This window comes from Solenopsis invicta, chromosome 10 (genome assembly GCF_016802725.1).
Source record: "Solenopsis invicta isolate M01_SB chromosome 10, UNIL_Sinv_3.0, whole genome shotgun sequence".
NCBI lineage: Eukaryota > Metazoa > Arthropoda > Insecta > Hymenoptera > Formicidae > Solenopsis > Solenopsis invicta.
In genome coordinates this window covers 18,845,549-18,870,048 of record NC_052673.1, presented here as the reverse complement: position 1 = coordinate 18,870,048, position 24,500 = coordinate 18,845,549, and the positions used below count along the sequence as shown (strand labels likewise).

Below are 24,500 nucleotides of genomic sequence, written 5' to 3'. Positions count from 1 at the left end.
AAATTATTAGAAAAGAATATCTCTGCGAAGAGAATATCTCGAGATATACAGTTTTCGAGATATACAGCCCGGTTGGGCTTTGCACCTGTAATCAATACACGTTGAGTGATTTTCGAACGATTAAACGGAGCAACACGCGATTAGCATCGATCGAGCGACTGGATTAACCTTGCGCGCTCTCGTCTCGCTTGAAAACGCAAGCTTTCTCGCTCCACTCCGGCCGCTGCCGCTGCCGCTGCCGCTGCGAAAACAGAACAGAGCACATGCTTGATGCATGTCGAACGAACTGCGCCGCCACCGCCGCACCGCCGCACCGCCGCTGCGCCCGCCGTGATCGCGTGCATCCGGTGGATCAACCGAGTATCCTTTTCGTGTCTCTCCTTCGAGACCCTCGGATCGCGCCACGTTTAACCTTCCCGGCAGAAAAACTAATCCCGTTTTCGTCTCCTTATCTGCGCCGCGCACGGCAAGAACCAGCGCGCGATATATTTACACCGAGCGATCGCGAGAAGAAGAACTTGCCCCGCGCGTCCCTGCGAAATCGTGAAATCGTGAAATCGTGAAATTGCCGAGTACTGGCCCAAAAAGATTTCTATCCGAACGAACGACGTGTCTCACAGTCGGGACGCGACGACGACGCAGTCCCGATCCACTCCCGATCGCAGTGGCAAATATCGCGAAGGTAAATTTCACGAAAGGTCGCGTCGAATATTCGATTATCGACGTTGGCTATACGCGTCCACGCGGCAATGGTTTACGACAGGTAAATAATTTATCAATTACGCGTTGGCAACTGTCGTTTTTTCAGATGTCTCGCCTCGCGTAGCGGTAGTATAGGGTGTCCGTTCCGCCCGTGAGTATAAACGACCTCTGAATCCCTCCAGACACGTTATTGCACATGCAATACACCTGTTACTGTACGCGTTGCGTAAGTTTCCTCGGTGCCCGCGAGCTCGCGAGTCAAACTGACCGCAAGAATTCCAAATACTTTCACTCGTTTCAGGCGCTGGTGCGACGCGACGCGACGCGACGCGGCGCGGCACGAATGTCGAGAGACGGGTCCGAGAAAGTATCCCAATATGCAGCACGATCTGATAACTGCGGCATCGAGTGGCCAGAAATGACGACAAAAATCAAATTCCCGACTTACGCGTCCGAATTTGAATTTGTTACGCATGGACAGAATGCAAACGCATTCTTCGTCGATGGACAGTGGTGGACAGGTGCGACCCTATATTGTCACCGAAGCGTTATTGTCCAAATGTCACGCTGGGGAACGACTAGAGGGAATGAAGGTTGATGGGATCTCAACGTGGCCCGCCCTACTCGGCTGCTCGAGAGAGCTGCATTTAGGCAGAGCGAATTCCTCTGACAACAATAGCGAGTGCAGAGTGCACGGGAGATTTTGTTTAGATCGAGTGACACACGAAGCGAAAACGATTGCACCTTGGTTGCTTGCAGCGTTTCTAACGCTGTAGGATAAAATGAACTCTAAGTGTGTGACCGATTTTAAAAGAAATCATTTTATTTCGTTAGATAAATCTTTAATCTGTATAAACAGTTTTTTTTACGTGATTCTTCATTTCTTTGCCCAATCATTCAGATAAAAGAAAATTATTATGCCGTATCGTACATATTTATATAATAACATTAAATAATTTCACATGAATAAAATAAACATAATAAAGTTGTAATTGTACGATAATATATATTAATAGTAATTCTGAAAATTGGATTAATATTTCAAGGTACGTTAAATAGCTGCTTGGAGTAAACAAAATAAAATATATATGCGCGTATGCAAACCGCAATGCGAACGCATTCTACAGTTATGTACTGTACGCTATGCAAACCAACTCGACCACGCTAACTAATTCACTGATATTATCAATTTATGATCGCGCGTGCGTGATTCGGTACTGCTGTATAGCAGACGGGACTGTTTCGAGCGGGAACAAAAGCGAAAGTTGGCGTTTGAAGCCAAGCACGTTATTCATATAATTATTTGGTGCGGTCATATTAAAACTATCCGGAGCGTAAAGTCTAAACAAGAATGTCTGATACTAACTTCGTAGCAAAGTATCAGACAGTAATTCTCGCAATTAATAAACGCACAATCAAAATCAAATACATTAATATTTAAAACACCTGTGGTAAAATATCTGCACTTATCATTGAGATATCTTTAATATTATTTCAACAAATTAAAGCGCGATATATTACCCGTGTAATAATTGTTAGTTATAACCTCAATCCCTTCCCTTGCATACCGAAATTGTAGGATGATCCGCCTCTCGAGGCCAGCGAGACGATGTGCTCTCTGCATATCTAGTCTATCATCTCTCAAATCTGCGAAACCTTGAGAAATATCTTAGCGGACGCATCTATTTAAAATTGCAAACCGGTGGCCGCGCGAGATGGGATCTGTCGAAAAAGGCATAAAGCAACCAAAATGTGTCGCACAAAAGCCACTAAAGAAGGTCAAGCGGACTCAAGGGTCAAGCGGAGTCAACCGATGCGATTTGGTTTATGGCGCGAGCTCGTATCCCTTCCCTCTCATATTATTGTATTTTCGACGATGATTTACGATAGGAGCGACCGTGCATTTGTGTTTCCCTATATTTTTATTATTTTTTATTTTTTTTCACTTTCTTACTCAGCAACGTATCGCGCTCGATAGCAATGTAGCGATGCGTCGCGGGACGTCGTCAGCAGCATTCCGGAATTTCCGGAACTGACAGTCGTTTCGCGTCATTCAAAAAGGCAGTATTTTTTTTATTTTAGTGTAAAGCAACAAATATGTCAGATTTAAACGATATACATATACGTATATGTATATAAATTTATCTGTTTTAATTTAAAAAATATAAATGTATTTTGAATTTTCATTTTTTCTGCTTTAAGCACTTATATTTTTATTTATTTGCTCTTCTCATACTACAAAATATATTGTTGTGTGAAATTTATGATAAAATTCATTGTTACTTAGCTATAAGCTCAGCTTTATTCACTTGTTTACTTTTATGTTCGCCTCATTCTATTACAAGTTTCCACTTTATTATCGTAAGCACTGTTCCGCTAAAAGTTATTACTTTTACTTGCGCTGAATTTATAACACTTCCCCATTTACAGCATTTAATCATTTTTACTAGTTCCGGAATTGAGAAAAAATGTGCTGCGCGCTTATACATTTTCTCTTAATGACATTATCTATACGGAAACTTTGCGTTATAGTACATATGACGTAACTCGTAAATCGTAAGATTAGAAATACGCAATGAGGCGTGAGGTTGTAAATCTCCCGCCTATGGAAGAAAGTAATTCTTGTAAAAATTTATAATGAATCCCACACGTAACAGTGACCTATCGTTGCGCTTACTTTCGATGCGCCGAGTTCGATGCACTCGGCTTCGCCCATCTCAATGGATGACGCTGAATTGCCACTTACAAAAGGAGGAAAAGTGGAAAATAAAGAAAAAAAGTATTTAAATTATTACAGAAAACTATTGCAGAAATTGTTACACAACTGGACGTTATTACGTAAAACTGGATGAAGTCACCACGCAGTAATTTCAAGTAAATTAAGTTTAAAACGTTAAGTTTTCAAAGCAAGTTGCGTATCTCAAGTATAATTTCTGTAATTAACATTATTTAAGATTGTATCTTGAATTCGCGTGATTATATATAATATATATGTTTATATATTACATAATACGCCATAATATTGCGCAAATTTTCTATATAAAATAGCCTCGTACATTTTTCGCATAGTGTATTCGCATAGTGTAGAAATACGATTCGTTTCATTAAATGATCAGATTGAAGCGAACAATGTATCATTGACAGAAGCTCTAATTTTATCGAGGCTAATGGGAGGGCACAAGTAAACTTAAACGCTTCAAGGAGTTCTCGAACCTAATCGATTAAAACTCTGGAGAAATATTGCCTCATCGTAATGTAAGTCGCGATTAACGCAATTAAAAAGTCGAGAACGCGTCGAGCAGGTTTAACTTGGTTATCGCGACCTAGCGAGAGGCGCATCGCATCGGAGCGGAGCGCACGGGAGCGGAGTGCCTCTGACAGATGGCCACCAGAGATTTCCGCAAGAAAATAACGTTTACAAAAACGTTGACGAGAGATACAGCGTGAATATGGCGCGCGCGCGCGCTTCGGCGGCTGTGTGGCAGCACGGCGATTCCTAGAGCTCTCTAGCGACGGCAATCGTTAATCCTTGCGAAAGCGACTCGTCACGATTTAAGTGGAACCATTCGCTACCTTTGCATATTAAACTAAAGCGAGATACCGCTCGTACACGTTTATCCAGGTTGTTCCAGACCGAACGTTCCAGGTTTATTAGGCCAGCCTTGTCGATGGGAATTAAAGATGAAAAGATAATAAGATTTCGCGTCTAATTGGAATTTTTGCTCAGGGACTATACTGACACGAGGGACACGTTTAAACGACCCCCCCCCCGCCCCTCCTCCCTCGTGAAATAATGCGCAACGCAAAATTGACGAACGAGTGTTACGTTACACAACGTCGTCGTCGCACAAAACCGTCGTAATTTCGATCTGAGAATCGCGATAATACTCATATTGGAACAAGGAACACTTTGTTAAACAAGCCTGTACGCACACGCGCGCACACACACACACACACACACACACACACACACACACACACACACACACACACACACACACACACTTTATTCCAATCCGCTGTAATTTCATCCGTTTCTTGATCCCATTTCAACGATTCACGTCCGGTAGCAGCTTCTGCATTTAGCAAAAGATGTTTCACGCCGAAACGCGCGATATCGACCATTCTGCGTCACGCTTATTGCCACGTAATAAATCTAAACGTACCAAAGAATGTGCGGAGACGATTACATTGGAACGTAAACTCGCTGCATTACGGTAATTTAATCTTACACGTTTTAGAACATGTACCTACATGACGTTTATATGGCCACGGATGCACCGAGCGTGTGAAATGGCATTACGATAGGTAAAAGCGAATCGACCGCTTTCACATGCTTTGCAATTTATACGAGCACTTATAGTTCGGTGGAATGAATGCGTCTCTATTGATCTTTCTATAATTCTATCTTTATTTCTAGTTTAACGTAGGACGCGTGATTTATTAAACGACTTTCAAAGTCCTCGAGATGAATGTGTAACGCAATAAAATAAGAGAGATATTGCGTTAAAGATACTTGCGCGACGAGAAGACAGATGCAAAAGTATTTCTTAGAAATAAACGTCAGGTTAAAGAAGAAAATTCCTCTTCTTGACAATCAGTAAAATTTAGAACGACAAGCGTGAACTTTGTTACGCCTCTCTCTCTCTTTGGCCAATTGCTTTAATCAGCTCTCGTAGAATAAATCTTTCTAGATGGAAAAGAACTTGGAGAACACTAATTTTGCTTTGAAAATGTATAACTTTGTTCTCAACCTTATTTGGCAAATACAGCCAACTTTTTCAATTGATTTAGGGGTAGATTCTGTAACCTTAACGATGTTGTTATGGTAGCATTGCGCAACTATTACGTGATACAAAAAAATCTGCGCAACGATACCATAACGACATCGTTAAGGTTACAGAATTGATCCCTTAATTTTAATAACTCCACCCAATTCCACAAATAACATTTATCAAAATATAATTTTTATATAATTGTTTCCAAAAATGATAGAAATATATTCTCTAACTCGGGATGTCTCTAATAATATTCGCTATATGTTTCTTTTTTGCACTCTTCAAAGAAACGTAAAGTCAATGTCTATTTTTTGCAGATGTTATTATCAATTAACTATTATTGTCTGTTGCACATTGCCACTGTTAACAAAGCAGTAGACTAAGAGAACAAATTCCTAAATTTTTATCAAAATATTTACACTGTAAGAGAAAAATGATGACTTAAATTAATGGTATTTGCACTTATATTTAGAAAATATTTCATTAGTACTATTCGAATAGATATTAAATTTAGTAATTTTTCCCTCAGTGTAAATGTCTCGTAATCATGTTCGTGATTGTAAATATGCTAGAACATTGAAATCATAATCGTTCCATCGCGGAAAAGTATCTCACTTCCTAGTCGTTATTTTCACAAAGGCGTTAAAATAAATGCGATAAATTAAGGATTCTGTAATATCGTGAAAATTTGCTCGGCGTTCAACAGTAATAATGCCATTATTCTCTGTAATTGATATCGACATTCATTATTAAAACGTTGACGTACAAATTGTCAACGGTAGTACCTAATTTAATCTGAGATTCACGTCGTTTACATGTCAGTTGACGTGACGTGAGATTCGCGTCATTTGCATATCCGAAATAAGCTGTTGTAAAAGATTTTTGTCATTGTGTGTCAAAAGTTTGTTCAAAAAAATAATAAAATGATTGTATTGTCTGAAAACGTATTCAGAAACGACATAATTGCTGGCGATCGATTCGAAAACTGCGGCACGTACACTCTACAACACTCACTGTATTGCATTAATAGTATTTGTCGACGTTATTACATAATGTGATTTGTGTTAATAGTTGTATCGTTTAAAGCAAACTGAAATAATTGTATTACGTGCATAATGTCACAGTAATGGTTCATTACATTTCGCGGAAAGGGGATGCAGAATTGCATTAATTTGCTATTGTCGCTATCTCTAGCGGTGCATGAAATTAAATAATCAGAAAACAGCGATGTGTAATAAATTAATCAAACAAATCAATACTACATATCACTAAAAATGAGATTGTCATCGGATATAGACTTACCTCTGCCAAACACGATGAAGACAGTGGCGAACCGACGTCTTGCGGTCGTTATACAAAATTCCTATGGTACAGCGCGGAAAAACACCCCCACAGCTGCAGTACTGACGGTTCGTTCCTCTCGGAAAGGCACAGGTGTCATCGCACTGTCACGGCGCACGCAATTCACGATTGCCGCATAGGATACCGCGGCGTGTACCTCCCTCTCTCTCTCTCTCTCTTTGTTTCTCTCTTTGCCCCTCTCCTCCCTCCCTCTCTCTCTCTCTCTTTCTTTTTTCGTTTCTCTCTTTCTCCTTTTATCTTTCTTCTATCTTTTTTCTTGTCGTACGTGACGTATCGGTAATCGCGACTCGAGAAACAATTGGGAATTTCGGGGAGTGGATGGAACGTGAACCTCGATCGATGTCCGTGCGCAGACTGCCCGCACCATCGTCGCCGGTTGCCTCGCGTTCGTCATACTACGGCCCCTCGTTGCGTCTTTCTCCCGCGCCTGTTCCCGCTCTTTCGTTCCTTCCCCCACCGTATGCCCTCGCCTCCCGTCTTTCTTCCGCTTGCGCAAATTTCCCTTTAAAATTTAATTAATTAATAACATGATATATTAGAAAAAATCATGCAATTATACGTGTATGTATCTGATATACATTTATTACAATTTAATGAACATTAGAATAAGGGAAAGCAGAAAAAGAATTAAAATGAAAAAAATGTTTCATGTTACTTTCTGCTAAGATTAAGTGTTGATGTTAAATTTAATAATATAATATAACATGTTGCCGTATTGCAAGAAGCATTTAACAGTTATTTCATTTGATCTTGCAATAGCAGAAATTACTGTGAGTTATTAATTGCATTAAAATATAATAGCAATCGCACACCTGACAGTAATTTAAACTTCTTCACATACCTTTTAAGCCGATGACACCTACAGGCTTTTCGTAGGTTGTCACTTCTTTCATCATTTTCTTCCTAGTATTCAGTTCACCATTCTCTCCATAAATATCTTGATATAATAGCAACGTTTATATATAATGACGCATTATTTCACTTGTACAGTAGTATCAGAAAAAGTTTGCCAAACTTTGTATCATAAAGATTTTGGTACAATATAAAGTACAGATATACCGAACATTGGTTTTGCATTAATCACGTGTCTAATAAATTGCGCGTTGTGAATACTAGTTTGTGCGCCAAAAAACATTTATTTAATAAACAACGTGGAAAATAATAACGGCCAAAATTTCCATTTTCAACGAAATTAAACGCGTTATCATTACGGATACGCTTGAGGTGAGTAATAAACTCGTATAGTAGTCAGTAATGAATTTCCATAAAAAATTATTTCGTCAGCGCTTGTTGTATTCTTCTTGCTTAAAATTGTATAATTACTAATAAGTGAGCCGTAAAGCGCGTAACACGCAAGTGAGTAATGCGTACATAAAATACTCTTTCATAATCGAGATATTTGTTTGAACTACATGGTAAATTTCGTTCCACATGAGACACACGGAGGTCCAAACCACAAACCCGCCAAAGTGTCCATTGTCGGATATGTGACGAGACGTCATTGTCATTAAGATTCCGTGCGTTAGTTTCAAAACCAACTGGCATTTGTTCTCTGTAAGTGTGAGATAGAAAAAGGGTACCACACCCGAGGCTGACGTTTTCCTTCTGTGGACACGACGACCGAAAAACGTCCGCAGTCTGCATCCAAAAAACTGTAAGTATTCTTTAACGCGCTATTACTCGCGCTACTTTAGCGTCGATAATAATAGAACAATTAATGCTAAAATGAACGAACTGTTGATAATAGTTTTAGAAATAAAGTAATAATTAGCATAAAACAATGCAACTTCAGGAGCAGAAAAGTCAGAGAAACAGTTGCTGAGATATTTCATCGCAAGATCGCGGTATAATAAATATAACTTTTGTGAGATTTTCGCTGCAATCTTCAGAAGAATTTACTTAAGAATCTTTCGGTAACAAGAGATGAAATTTTATTTTCTATTATTCTTAAGAACTTTTTATGATTTTCTGTTATTCTTAAAAACTTAAGAAAGCAAATTGTTTTATTAACTAAAAATAAAAGAAAATAATTTCAGGAATAATCCGCGAGAAATTAACGGGCACGAATAAACAATTTCAATCAATAAAAAAACGAATGGAACGAATTAAAGGCAAATAGCCGGCGAGATTGTGAAGAGTTTATAACTAGCGCGTCGTCCCATAATTACGTTCGTTTGAGAATGACGAGCATCGCGTTTCGTCGTCTTTGTGGAAGCGGTCGCGGCTAAGGATCGGAAAGCCTCTCCGCTATTCTATATGAGAATCTTAGCTCGTTTAAGGTAAGTAACTGCCAAGCAAAAACTGGACATTCCGCTAGTGTTTGTCCTTTTTTCATTCCACCCGTGTGTTTTTCCTCTTCCCACTTTTCATCGCTTCGCTCGAAGAGCGATGGTGACACTTCAGCCTTCGCTAGATGCACGATGCATATAATCTCGATGCAATCATCTGAAAGTACGTGTGTCAAACTGCGCGTTCGTATAGCTGTTAAGAGATAATTATCGCGTTACGAGTGCACGCAAAGTGCAACTCAAAATGCAAGACATTAAAGTAAAGTAGACCCTTTGAAATTCGACACTTTTTTTTCAAACTTACAAGATACTCGAGAGTTTGAGCATTCGATCAAATAAATTGTAAGAAATGTACATAGGCCTATAAAATTGAATATTTTCCACAGTGTCCTATTTTAATCAATCCAGTCAATTTTCATCGAAATTATTAGCGATACAAAAAATGTTTCAGATAAAAGTGGAAGGATTTCGAAGGGAATGTTTTTTTCTCTAAGTAGAGGCGTCAAAGAAATGTCAAGTTTATCGCTCTTTCTTTTAATTTTATTTCTTAACATAATATAATTTTTCAAATATCCTATGTATATAAAGCTATTAAGATAAAGTCATCGAAAAATCAATAGTTTACGAGAACAATATTTTATAATTTATCGTATCATATTTTAACATAAAATATAAGATATTTTGTAAACTATTAATTTTTGACAATTATGTATATTAATACTTTTATGTGCAGAATAATATTATACAGAAATCATATTATGTACAAAAAATGATATACATATATTTTCTTTTAATGATAACTTTTCTCTCTTTTTGGACTTTAACAAAAAAAGTAACGTGATCAAAATATCCCTCCTTCGAAAGCGGTCCATTTTCATCTGAAACATTGTTTTGTTTTACCAATAATTTCAGAGAAAATTAACTGGATTAATTAGAATAGAACACTCTGTACGTTAGAAATTTATGGCCTCAAAGAACCTTTTTGGAATTTTCCAACTATCAAAGATTCCGATGAATCTGAAGGTAATTAAAGAATATTGATATTATTAATTGCTCTTAATTATTCAATATAAATATACGTAACATACTTAAACATTTAACACATAATATAACATTGATTTTACAATTTTAAAAAAGTAATATTATGTTATGTTATATACACTTGTATTTCTATTCCAATTGAATTATCATCCGTGCACACTACTTTGATTTCCTGTTTCTTTCTTTATCCGCAATATTTGCGAGAGGGCGTTAGCGTACGGAAGATTTTTCAAACTGCACGCACTGTTTCGTAAAATTTTCTGTTTTACGATATTGAATTCGGTGATAAAACATTTTAGTTTTGTTTTAATCAAAACCAAATGCGCAAATACGAAATGTAAGAACAAAATTGATCTGGTTAAGATGTGTTTATAATATACTTCATGTATTTATTACTATTACTTTTAAAAACATTTTTATTCTCGTAGAAAAGATATTTTACTCTAAAGCTTAATATCTTTAAATAAGATGGTACTCTTAAAAAAATATAAAAAAATTAAATAATTAAAGTATTTAATTCATTTAAAAAAGTTTTGATAAATTTTTGTGTATCATACAGAGGGCGAATTTTAATGATTGTTTCAACGTTTTACCATAAAAAGATAACTTACCGACTACAGCTGTAATGTCGATACATTTGATTACAGTTGCATTCGGTAAGTCATCTCTTATTATAAATTTTGGAACAATTATGAAAATTCACCCTGTATACCTAAAATTTAATCATATAAGACTTCAGAAAAAAAAAGAGAAAAGTAAGATATTTTTGTAAATTATTACTATTGATAATAATGTATATTATTTTCACAAATGCATTGCCATGTAATTAAACAAAAAATCATTAAACACTCACCAATACGATGAGCAGCGGCGGAGTTGTAGTTACACATTAATCTATAAAATATAAATATATTTTAAAATTAAAATGGTCTCTAAAATAATTAATATTTTGATGAATAATTTCTATTCATCTAATCTTTCTTTTATTTTTTCTAAAAACTTTTTAAAAATATTGCTTAAATTTACATTGTGTAGATATAATTTTTTTTTTGAACCTAATAAATATAAATTTTAATTTTTATATAAATAATACAATTTTCAAGCATTATTATATAAAACTGATATTACAAATATTTTTTAAATAAATTAAAAATAATTTAAATTATTTTTTATTACATCACGTAATATCGAATTGTTAAATAGTGCACTAAGCACATCGACAGTATAATTTTCGCAATCATATGTCTGCAAAAACAACTACTTATAAGCAAATAATAAAGAAAAAGATAATAATAAAATTACCTAATGGTTGCCCCGCCGTTGCCTGACGTCTTAAATTTCTATGCCTACTTCTTCACCTCCTATCGTGTACCATTCAAAAAGGTTATATACACTTTGGTTCCACTCCATGGCTGCTTCTTCACAATACTCACGTAACACACTCGTAAGGTTAATTGTAATCGCACTCACTAATCACCAGAGTTCAATGGTCGCACGGCGATAATTGCACGCGTTACGTTGAAACGCAGAAGCAACCCCAGAAAAATGAAATCATGCGAAACGACGGACGATTCGCTCGACGTCCCACAAATCAATGCACGAAAACAAATGCGGCCGGGGAGAGATTCAAAAATCTTGCGCGACTAATTTCACGCGTCAGGATCAGCTATCGCCGCGTCACGACGATGCTGCATCTGCTGTTTACAGATTCCACGAATCTCATCGGACAATCGTTTTCGCATTTCGATCAACGAAATTACATGTGCTTGTATTTTGTAACGATTATTATGACGTTTTATCTCGTATTGTAATGCAAGCAGCTATAAGTACGAATTTAAGTTAGAATAAATATCTGCAGCCCGGAATACGAGATGTACATACGATAAAGTGAATATTGCTTTGTCAACTGCTCACACGATCAGACTCAAACGCGAACAAATCTCGCAAAACAATCACGTTTCACGCATCGTCGATACGACTAAATCTACGCCTAACAATTCAATCGAATACTCTGTCTTGATTACGCTTTACTAATTAAATGCGTTGTGTCCGTGATGCCGCTCGATCCATTCCGTATCCGCGACACATTTTCTGTCTGAAGTTAACCGCTGAAGTGTTCGAATATAACGGTAACTTCATCCCGATATCGCGCGGAATACAAAAATAGGCGCCAAATGTATATTCTGTTAGAAATAGTATTATACCTCAAAAAACGTAATAAAGATATTCAATAAGAAAACTGAAATTACAGAATTAAGGATTTCAAAAAAATCGCAAAAAGGGCCAATCATGCATTGATAAATTAATAAATTTGAGATTATTAATTACGAATTCGATTGGACGCACTAGTGGTGTGAAATGATGCACATTAAAACCGCCGTTAATTGACGTAAAGATATATAATATATATGATAAGTTATTTTTACACTTAAATTAATGTACAAATTTAATACGCACATTGTAATTTAATCGAATTTGCTATAATAAGACATATATACAAATTTAATTTAATTTGGTCTGTTATTTAATTTATTAGTGTCATTGTGTGTAAATAAATGTATGAAAAATTCAAGTTACAAGTTTTAGATAACACTTATTATTTCTTATTACGTAATGTAAGTACATACAGCAGGCGCGTTCAGTTTTAAGGAGTGTTTATAATGCAATCGTTAAGAAGTTGCGGTGGACCAATCGGAGAAGAAAAAGCCATATATTCTCTTCTTTGATTGGCCTGCAAATCGTCATGATACGTAATGATTGCATTATGAATGCTCATTTATTTTTACATTTTATTTGTGTCAAGTGCCTGTCGAACGCATTCGTGAATGGTAATAATTTTAAGAAGAAAAGTATATAATGCATTCGTGACATGGCAATATCTTGAAAAATACACGGGTGGAATCGAACTTTAACCTTGAGGTTTAGAAGCCATATATATAAAAGAAAAAGAAGAAGGGACATGGCAATGAATATTATCAGAAATAATTTATCAGCTTCAGTTGGAAAATGTAAGTTGTGTAGACGTCTAATCCTTTTCTTTCAAATCTATTTAGCATACTGTTTAGAAACTCCCAGTGTTAAACTCTTTTTTTTTTAGCACAGCTTTAATTCTATAATCAAACTTTTTTCTTTTATATCGTACTTTTTGGTAATTATTCCGTTTTTTTTTTGCAATAATTGTAATATCTATTATTAAAACATTTTGCAGATTTGCAAGCTGCTTCTGCGCTGAAATATTCTACAGAAATGTTACCAACGTACAAAACATTAGCGGTATCTGTCCCAAGACCATTTGTTTATATGGTCAAGATGAATAGACCAGAGAAACTAAATGCAATAAATCCTACTATGTGGAAGTAAGTAATCTCTTAACGCTCCTGTTTATTGTGTTAAGTGCTTATATTATTCTCATGAATAATTTTCATTTTCAGAGAATTTAAGGAATGTTTTGATGCGTTATCAACAAATCCAGATTGCAGAGTAATTATTTTATCAGGTGCTGGCAAAGCTTTTTGTGCAGGTAAATCATGAAATAAATATAAAGAATATTTGTACATGTTCATCTTAATGCTCAAGAAATTTAATTTTATAATCTTACACTCTCTGATACAGGAATTGATCTCAAAGGAATGATGGAGTTAGGTCAAAGCTTAATAGAGCACGAGGATATTGCACGCAAATGCAAAGTTATGGAACATAAAATTAAAGATTATCAAGAATCATTTACTGCTATAGAAAAGGTATAGCTATTCATAAAGATATAATTAGTAGAGAGATGTGTGTTAAATACGATTTGCATTTTCTATAAATTTAATTTTGACCTATATAGATTGTTTTATTGTGTTTCGTTAATTTGTATCAAAATAATGACCAAATATCATTTTGATAGTGCTCAAAACCTGTGATAGCCGCTGTACACGGTGCATGCATAGGCGCTGGCGTGGACATGATATCCGCAGCTGATATACGCTACGCGTCTTCCAATGCATATTTTCAAATAAAGGAAGCTGATATAGGTATGGCAGCCGACGTAGGTACACTTCAAAGATTTCCAAAAATCGTGGGATCTGATAGCTTGGTAAGAGAGCTTGTCTACACGGCGCGGAAGTATCCAGTTACTGAAGCATTGGAAAGTGGATTTGTAAGCCGCATGTTGGACAATGAGGAAAGGTAAAATAATAAATACGCTGAAACAAGAAATATAAGCTTGCGATTATTTGCATAGAGTAACATAAATTAATATGAAAATTATTGTTCATGTTCAGCTTATTGAATAAATCACTAGAAATCGCTGAAAATATCGCAAGCAAAAGTCCAGTCGCTGTGCAAGGTTCAAAGATGAGTTTGGTATATTCTAGAGATCATTCTGTCCAAGAAGGATTAGATCACATTGTAAGTGCTTATTCCACCTGAAATTATACAATAAGACTATTATTTATTATAAATGTATGTATAAAAAATAATTTCTCATACTTGAAAAGTTGTCAATAACACATTTTTGGGATTTATTTCAATAGGCGATGCATAATAAGGCAATGCTTCAGAGTGAAGATTTTTTGAATGCAGCTATGGCACAAGCTGTTAAAGGCGATCCTCCAATATTCTCAAAGTTATAAATTATTATTGTTGATTTATTTTTAATATTCTTGATACTTGATATTCTTGATTTGTTTTTGATAGTCTTAATACGTTACATATTAATTCATATCAATGTTATATTAACATTAAATATAAAAATAGATGCATGTATTTTTTGAAAATATAACAAAATATAAAATAAATTTATATAACTTTTCTAATTAGATTTTAACATTTTTTATACTGATATCATATCCCTTTCATACATATTACTTTCACTAAAATATTATCTATATGTAATTTTTTGTTAGGTTATTTTTGTTCAAACAAAATGCTTCCCCATTTAAGTCTTTTAGGTGATTCTGCCAATTTTGCAGCTTCCATTTCAGCAACAATGTTATACACATTAATATCTTCGGGAATTTTTACCTGTAATGTTTATATCTTGGATATCTCAAACGATAGATAACGCAACGATTCTTTCAGATAAAATGTATATTCTTGATTTTTGAATAAGCTTAGTGATATTTGAAAATAAATCTATATTTTTACGCACAATTAATAAATTGATGTAGTGCTCGTAATTAATTTTTCCAGTTTCCGCATCGCAGGCCACGGCCATCATATCGGCTACTTCTTCTTTTGTAAATGGTTCTCCAATTTCCATAATTGATTTCTCTAAATCCTCTTTCATAATATATCCACGATTCTCAGGGTCCAATAGCTGGAAAGCTTTCAATAATTCTTCTGGTTCTGCTGGTTTGAATCTAAATATCAAGGATAAAACGATAAAAAAGATAGTAATAATTACAATATAAAAAGATAGTAATAATTACTTTATTATTGTTACTATAGCAGTAATTCATTTTCCGATGCATCGGCTACTTATTTTGATAATACAAAAAATTTTACTTGAACGTACTTGCGTTCGTTAATCGCTTTGCTCATGTACTCTACAAATCTGTTTAACGGCACGCAATTATTTTCGACATCTTCAACTTCTACCTGTATTTCTTGTAATTCTGCTTCTGTGATGACACATCCTATTAAATAGCAAGAAAAACTTTAATCGGGTGTGCTATATAAAAAATATATAAAATTATTACAATTTTACATTGTGATTTTTATATTGTGAATATTACCTAATGCTCTTATTATAGTTCCCAAATCTCTAACGTCTACTTCTTCATTCCTAGCATTATCAAATACATCAAATGCTTCATGAAGTCTTCTCTCTAATAATGACGGTTCAAATATAGGCACTAAGAGTGTATAACACAAATTGTATTAAATACTGGTTATTAAAGTTATTTAAAAATCAATACTTACTAATAATTCAGATAATCTAACTTGTAATTTTTCTCAAGAAATATAAAAAATAGAGAAGAATGATTTTCAAGGTTTTCGACTATTATGACAAGTATTCACAAATTGTTTGATCAATAAGTAATATGAAACTGTGTAACCTCAGAGAACTTTTATTCTATAATAGAGCTTTCTTATGTAATTATCTTCACACGAATGGTACATATGTTTAAAAAATTGAAAAACTTTATTTTACATCTGTACATATTAATTACAAAATCATTGACTAGTACGTACATTTGGAAGTTTCTCTTCGTAAAGATAATCGTTTTCCAATGATAGTTTTTCTAGGTGATATAAATGATTGTTGCATTTGGGAAGATGTGTCGTCACAATAACGCAAGCAATATTTCTATTAGTTTAATTATGATGCATAAATTTGTTAGATTATGTGGCAAAAATCATAAAGTATTATTATTTTTTATAAAATATAATAAATTACGTACCTTTCCGTTATTGTTTAAGATTAAAGTGCAATAAATTTAGATTCAATCAGCAATAGTATGACATGAAATATGAATTAAACAATTGCAGGATATGTTGTGATAATTTCAAGATGTACATACTGTTGTATGTATTTAGCACCTCGGAATGCTACAGGCAAAGTTTATATCTTATAGCTATTTTCAATATAAAAATAATAAATTGACATTATAATAAATATATAAATATAATACAATTGCAATTAAAAATGAGCCGTTTGACGATCGATCTCAATAATATCTTCGATAATTTCTTGAACACGCGTTCCAATTTTCTTAGCTAAATCAGCTTTCTCATTGTTGGGTAAGAAAAGATAACGCCAAACCAAATCACCATCAATGATGCCTCTTGCTGGATTTCCTTGATTTCGTATGTAACTCTTATACGTGCTAAATAAAAGAAAATATTTTATGTGTGTTAATAATATTCTATTACTAAATAAATTAATAATTAATAAATATATTTGTATATGTATATATAAATAAAACTTGCCGATAAGATTTCGGATTCAAGCCTGCTATATGACAGATATGCGTAACTAGTACGTTTTGTAACATAAGTAATCTCCGATATGTTTTTTCCGGTACTGGTAGAATGTAACCAAGACTACCGTCCAACGACGCTAAAATGTAAGAAAAGATATATTCGCATAACATATAAAATATTTAAAGAATATTTCATTCCAGATTAAAATATGCATATTGCGTTATTCTTAAAAGATATCTTTCTACTTACCATACATGGTAACGTGTCTTTTATCAGCACCAGAAAACTGTTTCTTATCATTTGCAGGATCAGTAACTCTACATCTAATACGAAAGAAAGTGTTCACTTTTTGTCCTAGATGAAAATCTGCTTTTCTAATTAGCTTTTGACCTCCCAGGCTTTCTCTGGACTCCGGTTGATACATAAATAAAGCTAAATTGCTTTCTCCGTCAGCCACAATAAAACCCAAATTTGTATTGTCAATTAAATATTCTATTGTGTATACTTCCGCAGGTCTAAAATCCTATAGAAGAAATTACATGCTTTAAGTGCATTCATAAATGTGTAATTTATACATATATTGTATAGTTAAAATTAGATTAAATTATATCCAATTTAGACATATAATTTTAAATATATAATCTATACACATCCAAAATTAATATCATACTCACTCTGCTGACAAGAGAGAGTGTCCTATATTCTTCCTGAAATCTTAGCAAACTAATGGATTTGTAGACGTCAGCTATTAGAATAAGACTTTTAATACTTAGCATTTGATGGATGTAGATCTGAGTATCGATAAAAGCAACTCCAACAAGATCATTATCTTTTAACTGCCAAATGTATATCTGCAATACGGATGAATTTTTAATGTTATTTACAATAAATAAAATTACTGTAAAAATAAGTCAAAAGAAAATACCTTTTGTCCAACAGCTGAAACTAAAAATCCAGATACTTGGGTTATAGCAGTTATAGGTCCCTTTTGTTCTTTCGCATAAATCTGTTTAAATCTATTTTTAGTTAACGGTTGCCCTGGCTCAGGTACTACTTCAATTATGTCGAATATAAGAATCTGAAAATTTAAAAATAATATTAATCGATAAAGTTTGAAAATATGTTTTATAAATATAAATATAGAACTCACTCGCCCTCTGCTTGTAATATCTTCGCCGTAATTATAATTTGTTCCTAACACTATGTAACCTTTCAAACCAGATCTCGTTCCTTCGTAAGCCAAAGATACATTCTTTAAGCAAGTAACATGTTCCCATTGGTCCAATTCGATTTTTGTATTTGGAATAGTTTCCCATGAAACTGGAGAAAATAATACAATGGAAAATTGTTCTTGAGACGGATAAAGAAATCTGTCTGGACGCTCCTCTTCTGTAAATTCCTAATGAAAAAATGCAAATTAAAAATTAATATTATTTTTTTAGTATAGCCTTCAAGCTATTTAATAAATAGATATTGATAAATATTCTCAAAAAATGAAAAAAAAAAAGAAATAAAATATTTTACTGATACCTTGTCTTCGCCATTAAATCTGTAGTAACTTTTCAAAGGTTCAGCTGTGCTTGTTATAACGCAGTAGGTTTTGCTTTCAAGATGATATGTAACGAAATGCGGGGTGCATCGCAAAGGGACTTTCCTAACTGGCCATGGAGCATCGTACGATAAATGTGTCGGTAGAACGCATATTCGTAGTTCTTCCTAAAAGATATAACATCTGTATGTTAGTTTTTATACGTCTTATAATAAAATATACTGAAAAACCACACTGTACCTTTCTATTAAAGTACAGGAAACCTTGAGGACAATTAATATTGTTGAAAGCGGCAAAAGATGTGACGGAGCCGTCAATACCCATTGGATGCGTGCGTAATTCACCGCGTCCGGTCAAAAATATCCAATGTGGATAATCGCTACAAATAAATACTCCATTATACCCAGCGATGTTGCTGAAATAACGCATAACGCAGATGCGAGTGTCGCTTGTGTTTCTTGGGACGTCTTCTTCCTTAGGTCTTGGACTACGGAGAAAATTTGCAGTTAAAAATTGCAATTAATTTAAGTGGAAGAACGTTTGGAAATTGCAAACTCCATTTTCGTAGAAATAATTATTATTTACAATACTTATTATTTTAATATGTTACCTAATATAATAATAATTATATATTAAAAATACTCAAACCTTAAACGTCCTGGAATTATTCCATGATCCAATTTCTTAAATCTCAATTTTAGATATCCTTTTGGATACCGGTAAACTTGATAGATTTGTAATTCCGAATCGAGACGTACTAAGAGCATCGGCCGATTTCCATGGTGTCCTAGAGCAACCATCAGAATTTCACGAACCTATAAAAATATATATTTTTTTTAATACAAGATTTTTATATAATAGTATAATATAATACGATAATACATACGATATTTCTACATACAAAAATCACATTTGTAGATAAATTACCTGCATATCAGGATGGGGGATCTCATTAATCGGCGTTGATTGCAAAGTTGTGGATTCCATACTATCATGCAAGACGTACTGGCCAAAGCCAAAATTACGAATAAGATAAGATAATCGTAAATCAGGTAAAGAGTAAATTTCTAACGTTCCGCTGTCTCTATATACAAGTAACCAGTACGTGGACTTAATTTCCTGCAAATGCCTTTGCCACCTATAAAAATCCATGTCACAACAATATATGTTGATCCTTTAATTCTTTTTGATTGTCATTAAAAATCAAATATATGTAGGGTGTACTTAAAAAATACTTAGTCAAATATTTTCCGTCTTTTTTAAGATTTTAATTTAATTTTGAAAAAAATAATTAATAAAATATAATAATAAAGTTCGGTCAAATATTTTAGAAATATGCTGTGTAATAAGTAGCTAAACCACAATTTTACCAAGGTAGTTTCTTAGTAGTGCCATCTGATGTTCTCGGATATGATGGTGCAGGCATTTGGAATGCTGGGGCGTCACCGTACAACAGATCATCTTCATTGTCAATATTACTAAGTACAGATGGTTCCTCTACATTATATTCCTCTTCAGTCTGCTCGTCATCTGCATTCTCAGGTAATTGCGTTGTAAATATTCCACTTACGTCTCTATAAGCGCATAATGCTTCTATTTGAGGGCGCTAAACATATATATATATACAAATATATGTATAGATTTTAAGAATATTTTGTGCATCATTCATGTATTATTAATTATAAAATTAATAAACTTACAAATAGTAGATTGGCCGTTTGAGCATGCAATCTTGCAGTGCCTCTTACTTCTCTAAGTGTTAATAACATCACTTGTCCATCTTCTGATAATAAAGTTACATATGGATCGGCACAACTTGCATGCACAATTGGACAGCCAAGATCTATAGGCATATGTTGGATCTATAATTAATAATACACATAATAAACATTAGTATCGTATTAAAATATAAATGCTGTAATTTATTTGGCAATTGAATTAATGAAGAAATATATAAATTGGCGAAAGAATATAAAAGTATCATATTTAATATTCACTAATTAATAAAATCAATCTAATATAAATATTTTATGTATATACTTGTTCAATGCCTTGCAAAAGACGAACTCCCATTTGAGTAACTTGCACAATGTATCGGTTAGCACCAAGATTACCAGCAAATACTGTACTCCCTTGTGTACTGAATCCACTCTGATCTACTTCATTAATCTCTTGACCAGTTTGCAGAATCTATGAATAAATTGTATTGTAAATCAAGTATTAATCTATATAATATATCGAATACATAAAGAGACATTTAAATGTTATATTAAAGGTATTATTATACCATGGTTGAATCTTCTTGGCTCAATATCAAGAAAGCATGAGAACCCTCTGCTTCCGTCTTGATTTCATCGTTATTTAATGTGCCAATAACAGTCCACATATCTTCACAGCCAGGCAATTCAAATGTTGTTACAACCTATTTTTATTAAAAAGATTTATTAAAATACAATTATATTTTCTTAAATATGATGTCCTATAATTCACAAGTTTAATTTTAATAATTATAAATTTTCTGATTAATTTAGAATTGTCCTTTTTTAAAAATATATATACATGATGTATAAATTCTATACCAATCAAATGTTTCTCTCCCGATTAAAATTATTACTTTTATTTAAATAAAATATTCAAAAAATTTAAAAGAAGATAAACGTTGTGTGATATAATGTAATTTTACTTTGGTAATCATTTAAAATTGTGAAACATTCTATGTAATATGTGAATATTAATTACCTGAGGACGTATAGAACGTTGCAGTACGCAAAGTGCACCGTTCTTTCCATATCCGGATGTCGTCACAAGTTCTACATCGGGGTCTTGATTCTGTAAAAATTCTTCCGATAGGAAGGCTGGTTCTCCCATGGAAATATTTCCGCATGGTCCAATGTTCAATAAGCTATCACACACCTATAAATAAAAAATTAAATTGCAAATAAAGAATGAAATAAATAAAATTAACGTAAAACGGGAAATTAATCAATAACAGCATGTAGAACAACTGCTGATACCTCAAAAATATATGAAGTGATCTGAATGGATGTATGAGTTTCGCTGCCATATACTTCCAACTCTTCTGGATCTTTGATATCCAATACATCCGATGCCATCCAATCGCCAAGAAAGTCCTGTTTCGCTTTTTTGGCAGGAGTTTCCTCACTCTCATTTTCTTCAATGGTAATTTCACCACCATTCAGATTTTTTAAAGTTTCTGGCTCCTTTTCTGTGAATCTTAACAGTAACGAATTACCAAGTCGAGAGCCAAGGAAAAGATAATTATCTTCACACATACATACCTAAAACATAATAAGTATATAATATGAGAGCATACATATTGCCGAAAAGATAGATATCTACATACATATGTACATTAAAAATCAAATACAAAATTAACTTACACATGATGTCAACACACTAGCAGCAGCCTTGTCAAAGTGAAATCCACGCACAGATCGCATACTGTCGGCAAAAAGAGATAAAACGTAAAGCTCTCCACTTTTCAAAGAAATAACTAAACGATCTGCAGATATAAATGCTACTTGGGCCCCTTCCAAACTCATCTTTACTCCTTCTTGCGGCTCTGCCAAGATAAAAGTGATAAATACATGAATAATTAATACATGATCACAAATTGTATATAATACTACTAGAAATTCCACTTACTTAATGGAAAATTTGTGCTTGTGTCCGCTAAACTGTTAAGTGATACTCCATAAGGTGGTATGCTTTGATTCAAATAAATAAGTGAGTTAAATGCCATTATTAAGGTGCCACCCAGTGGTTTTTTTACAGGTACAGCTTGATAACAGTCAAATGGTAAATTGGAGACAGACCAAATGATAGGATGGACCCTTTGCTGAATATTCAGTGATATGGCAACCATTGCACAAGTATCCTGCCTTACTGCAATACGTCTGTATAAACATAATAATCCATGATTGATGAATATACAATTTCTTTTATCTATATTTTATTTGGTAAATATAATTGTATAACAAATGAAAGCTGTAAAGAGGCTGTGAATAGAAGAAAGTAAAAAAGTAAAAGTAGATAGAAATAAATAGGTAAAGTTAAAACAAATAAAAATATAGGATAAAGGTAAGAATAAATGTAAATGTAAATGTAAAAAAGGTAAAAATATAAAGGCAATGTAAAATACTAAGTCGTAGAATAAATATGTAAGGTATAGAGATAAGTACAGGTATAGAAGTAGGGATAGTCTAATATAGTTTAGTACACGCGGTTAAGAAATAAATAGATGAGTGTGTTTAGCTGTGTTGTAAACCCAGTCCACTTTTCAGCTCAATTGTATGCTGAAGTAATAAACTTATATATTTTATTTAGTAAATATAAAACTCAGTCTTACCCTGCAAATGTTCTTACTGGTTCGTATAAAATTAATAATGTAGGCTCATAATATCCATGCAGGAATTGTAAGTCTATTACATTATCCATCTTTTCTTCTAATGATTTTAATACTATCATATATGAGGATAATATTGGAGCCTTATTAGAAGATGTCAATTTTGCAGTGTCAAGTAAGTCACCATCATCAAGGCTGGGATCCTTACGAAAGGGTAATACAACCAGTTTTCTTCCAAATATCAACATTACTGCGCATCTGCCCTCAGGATCCACTCTTACTATCGGTATATGATGATGATTCGTCCAACCATCCTATTTAAATAAGATATAATTTTAAAGTTTAAGATGCATTACCAAGAATAAAAATTAGGATATTGGATAGCTCAGTGAAGTGTCTTATCAAGCAAAAGATCCAGGTTCAATTCCTAAAACTGCTATCCCATGTATGACATTAAGACTTTTTGAATGAAAAAATATTATAAGGAAAATAAAGCATGTAACAAATTTAATCTCAATATGATTAAAAGTAAATAAATTGCAATATTGAATTATTTCATAAAAAATAGAAAACTTCCAAATTATAACAATAGCTTTAAAAAGAAAACTATCTCCACAATAGAATAAGAAGTTTATAGTTTTTTCCCTATATAAATTGCAACCTTTATCTCTTCTTCTTCAAAGTAATGCAACGATACAGTCCTCAGGTCATGAATATCCTGATCATACTCGACAACAGACAACTTTGCATCTCGGAAGCTGAGCAGCAAAGAATCCCTTTGTGATCCAATGAGATGAACGGCCTGCATGGACATGATGTTTCCATGTAACGTGTACTGTGCCAAGCACTCCAATTTCATTTTAGGGGGACGTATTTCTGCAAGAAAAGAATATATTTGTGTTTCTACCTTGTACATTCAAATAAAGTGTGTACGAGAAATTAAAATTGAATGTTACCTGTGTATTTCTCCCTTCTTGTCATATCGACATCGGGAATCAAGCGAAACACCCGTATAACATTTGCGCCGGCGACAACGAGGCATTTCTCGGTGCGGTTGAAAAAGTGGCACGTAATCGCGTGTTCGACTCCCGTCGCTGGATGGTTACTCTTACATATAGAATACATGTTTAGATATTGCTCAAAATTATCATGGATATATTCTGGGAAGAAATCTACTTCTCGGCGGATAAATAGCTTTGGAGAATAATATACACGAATCGCAGTCTCAAAAAGGTTAGGTTACAATTTAAAGAAACGTTGTGGTTAGGTGTCTGGAATCTGGAGCACTTGATACTACAAACCAACTACAAATGCTTCGAAGCATTTGATTGACCAATCAGAACAAAATATTTTATTAATGGACCAATCAAAAATGCTTTAAAGCGCCAAGTGGACTGCAACTACAGAAACATATCCTTCTTGAATGAGTTTCTGAACACAATAATGTCCATTTTAATTACACTTCCTAGCACTTTCTGCATCTAAAACGAGATAGACAATAC

The 24,500-nt window shown here is 33.8% G+C and overlaps 4 protein-coding genes across 7 annotated transcripts in view; 1 reads left to right on the top strand and 3 right to left on the bottom strand.

The window, feature by feature from the left end:
- LOC105197890 overlaps positions 1 to 7,361 on the bottom strand; it is a 29,271-nt gene extending 21,910 nt beyond the window's left edge. The window contains exon 1 of the mRNA XM_026131574.2: positions 6,783 to 7,361. The gene's annotated coding sequence lies outside the window, so the exon portion shown is untranslated. The remainder of the gene's footprint in view (positions 1 to 6,782) is intronic.
- Positions 7,362 to 13,130: 5,769 nt separating this feature from the next.
- On the top strand, positions 13,131 to 14,973 carry LOC105206239 (delta(3,5)-Delta(2,4)-dienoyl-CoA isomerase, mitochondrial). Its single transcript, XM_026131626.2, has 7 exons — positions 13,131 to 13,179; positions 13,380 to 13,527; positions 13,603 to 13,691; positions 13,784 to 13,911; positions 14,061 to 14,341; positions 14,437 to 14,563; positions 14,689 to 14,973. The coding sequence occupies exons 1-7, from the start codon at positions 13,131 to 13,133 to the stop codon at positions 14,785 to 14,787; spliced, it is 921 nt and encodes a 306-aa protein (XP_025987411.1). The 3' UTR covers positions 14,788 to 14,973.
- LOC105197660 (dynein regulatory complex protein 8-like) lies at positions 14,363 to 16,700 on the bottom strand. 3 transcript variants are annotated; one of them, XM_039454589.1, is made up of 6 exons: positions 16,561 to 16,700; positions 16,352 to 16,466; positions 15,892 to 16,011; positions 15,672 to 15,792; positions 15,306 to 15,516; positions 14,929 to 15,178 (listed from the first exon to the last, which is right to left on the bottom strand). In XM_039454589.1, the coding sequence occupies exons 2-6, from the start codon at positions 16,425 to 16,427 to the stop codon at positions 15,062 to 15,064; spliced, it is 645 nt and encodes a 214-aa protein (XP_039310523.1). In that variant the 5' UTR covers positions 16,428 to 16,466; positions 16,561 to 16,700; the 3' UTR covers positions 14,929 to 15,061. The 3 variants fall into 3 exon arrangements, with proteins under 3 accessions (XP_025987412.1, XP_039310523.1, XP_039310524.1); XM_026131627.2 differs by lacking the exons at positions 14,929 to 15,178; positions 16,561 to 16,700 and adding an exon at positions 14,363 to 14,580 and having other exon boundaries at positions 16,352 to 16,484; XM_039454590.1 differs by lacking the exons at positions 16,352 to 16,466; positions 16,561 to 16,700 and adding an exon at positions 16,079 to 16,193 and having other exon boundaries at positions 14,993 to 15,178.
- On the bottom strand, positions 16,279 to 24,289 carry LOC105197659 (cleavage and polyadenylation specificity factor subunit 1). Of its 2 annotated transcripts, XM_039454584.1 has the most exons (22): positions 23,955 to 24,289; positions 23,660 to 23,874; positions 23,002 to 23,312; positions 22,299 to 22,549; positions 22,034 to 22,215; positions 21,647 to 21,931; positions 21,372 to 21,545; positions 20,920 to 21,054; positions 20,673 to 20,822; positions 20,333 to 20,494; positions 20,003 to 20,238; positions 19,560 to 19,770; positions 19,281 to 19,447; positions 18,873 to 19,119; positions 18,614 to 18,799; positions 18,234 to 18,482; positions 18,009 to 18,161; positions 17,758 to 17,934; positions 17,333 to 17,606; positions 17,090 to 17,219; positions 16,792 to 16,986; positions 16,279 to 16,708 (listed from the first exon to the last, which is right to left on the bottom strand). In XM_039454584.1, exons 1-21 carry the CDS (start codon positions 24,121 to 24,123, stop codon positions 16,800 to 16,802), a joined length of 4,251 nt encoding a protein of 1,416 aa, XP_039310518.1. In that variant the 5' UTR covers positions 24,124 to 24,289; the 3' UTR covers positions 16,279 to 16,708; positions 16,792 to 16,799. The 2 variants fall into 2 exon arrangements, with proteins under 2 accessions (XP_039310518.1, XP_025987410.1); XM_026131625.2 differs by having other exon boundaries at positions 16,279 to 16,986.
- Positions 24,290 to 24,500: the final 211 nt, after the last annotated feature.

Excerpts from the sequence above, each read along its gene's own strand:
- LOC105206239 (XM_026131626.2), top strand. The coding sequence starts at position 13,131 with ATGGCAATGAATATTATCAGAAATAATTTATCAGCTTCAGTTGGAAAA. Across the intron at positions 13,692-13,783 it reads TGGCAAAGCTTTTTGTGCAG|GAATTGATCTCAAAGGAATG; the intron begins GTAAATCATGAA and ends TCTCTGATACAG. Across the intron at positions 13,912-14,060 it reads CATTTACTGCTATAGAAAAG|TGCTCAAAACCTGTGATAGC; the intron begins GTATAGCTATTC and ends TCATTTTGATAG.
- LOC105197660 (XM_039454589.1), bottom strand. The coding sequence starts at position 16,427 with ATGCAACAATCATTTATATCACCTAGAAAAACTATCATTGGAAAACGA. Across the intron at positions 16,012-16,351 it reads ACGAAGAGAAACTTCCAAAT|TGCCTATATTTGAACCGTCA; the intron begins GTACGTACTAGT and ends ATACACTCTTAG. Across the intron at positions 15,793-15,891 it reads AACTATAATAAGAGCATTAG|GATGTGTCATCACAGAAGCA; the intron begins GTAATATTCACA and ends GCTATTTAATAG.
- LOC105197659 (XM_026131625.2), bottom strand. The coding sequence starts at position 24,123 with ATGTATTCTATATGTAAGAGTAACCATCCAGCGACGGGAGTCGAACAC. Across the intron at positions 18,162-18,233 it reads ATATTACAAGCAGAGGGCGA|ATTCTTATATTCGACATAAT; the intron begins GTGAGTTCTATA and ends TTAAATTTTCAG. Across the intron at positions 17,607-17,757 it reads CACTCTCTCTTGTCAGCAGA|GATTTTAGACCTGCGGAAGT; the intron begins GTGAGTATGATA and ends TTTCTTCTATAG.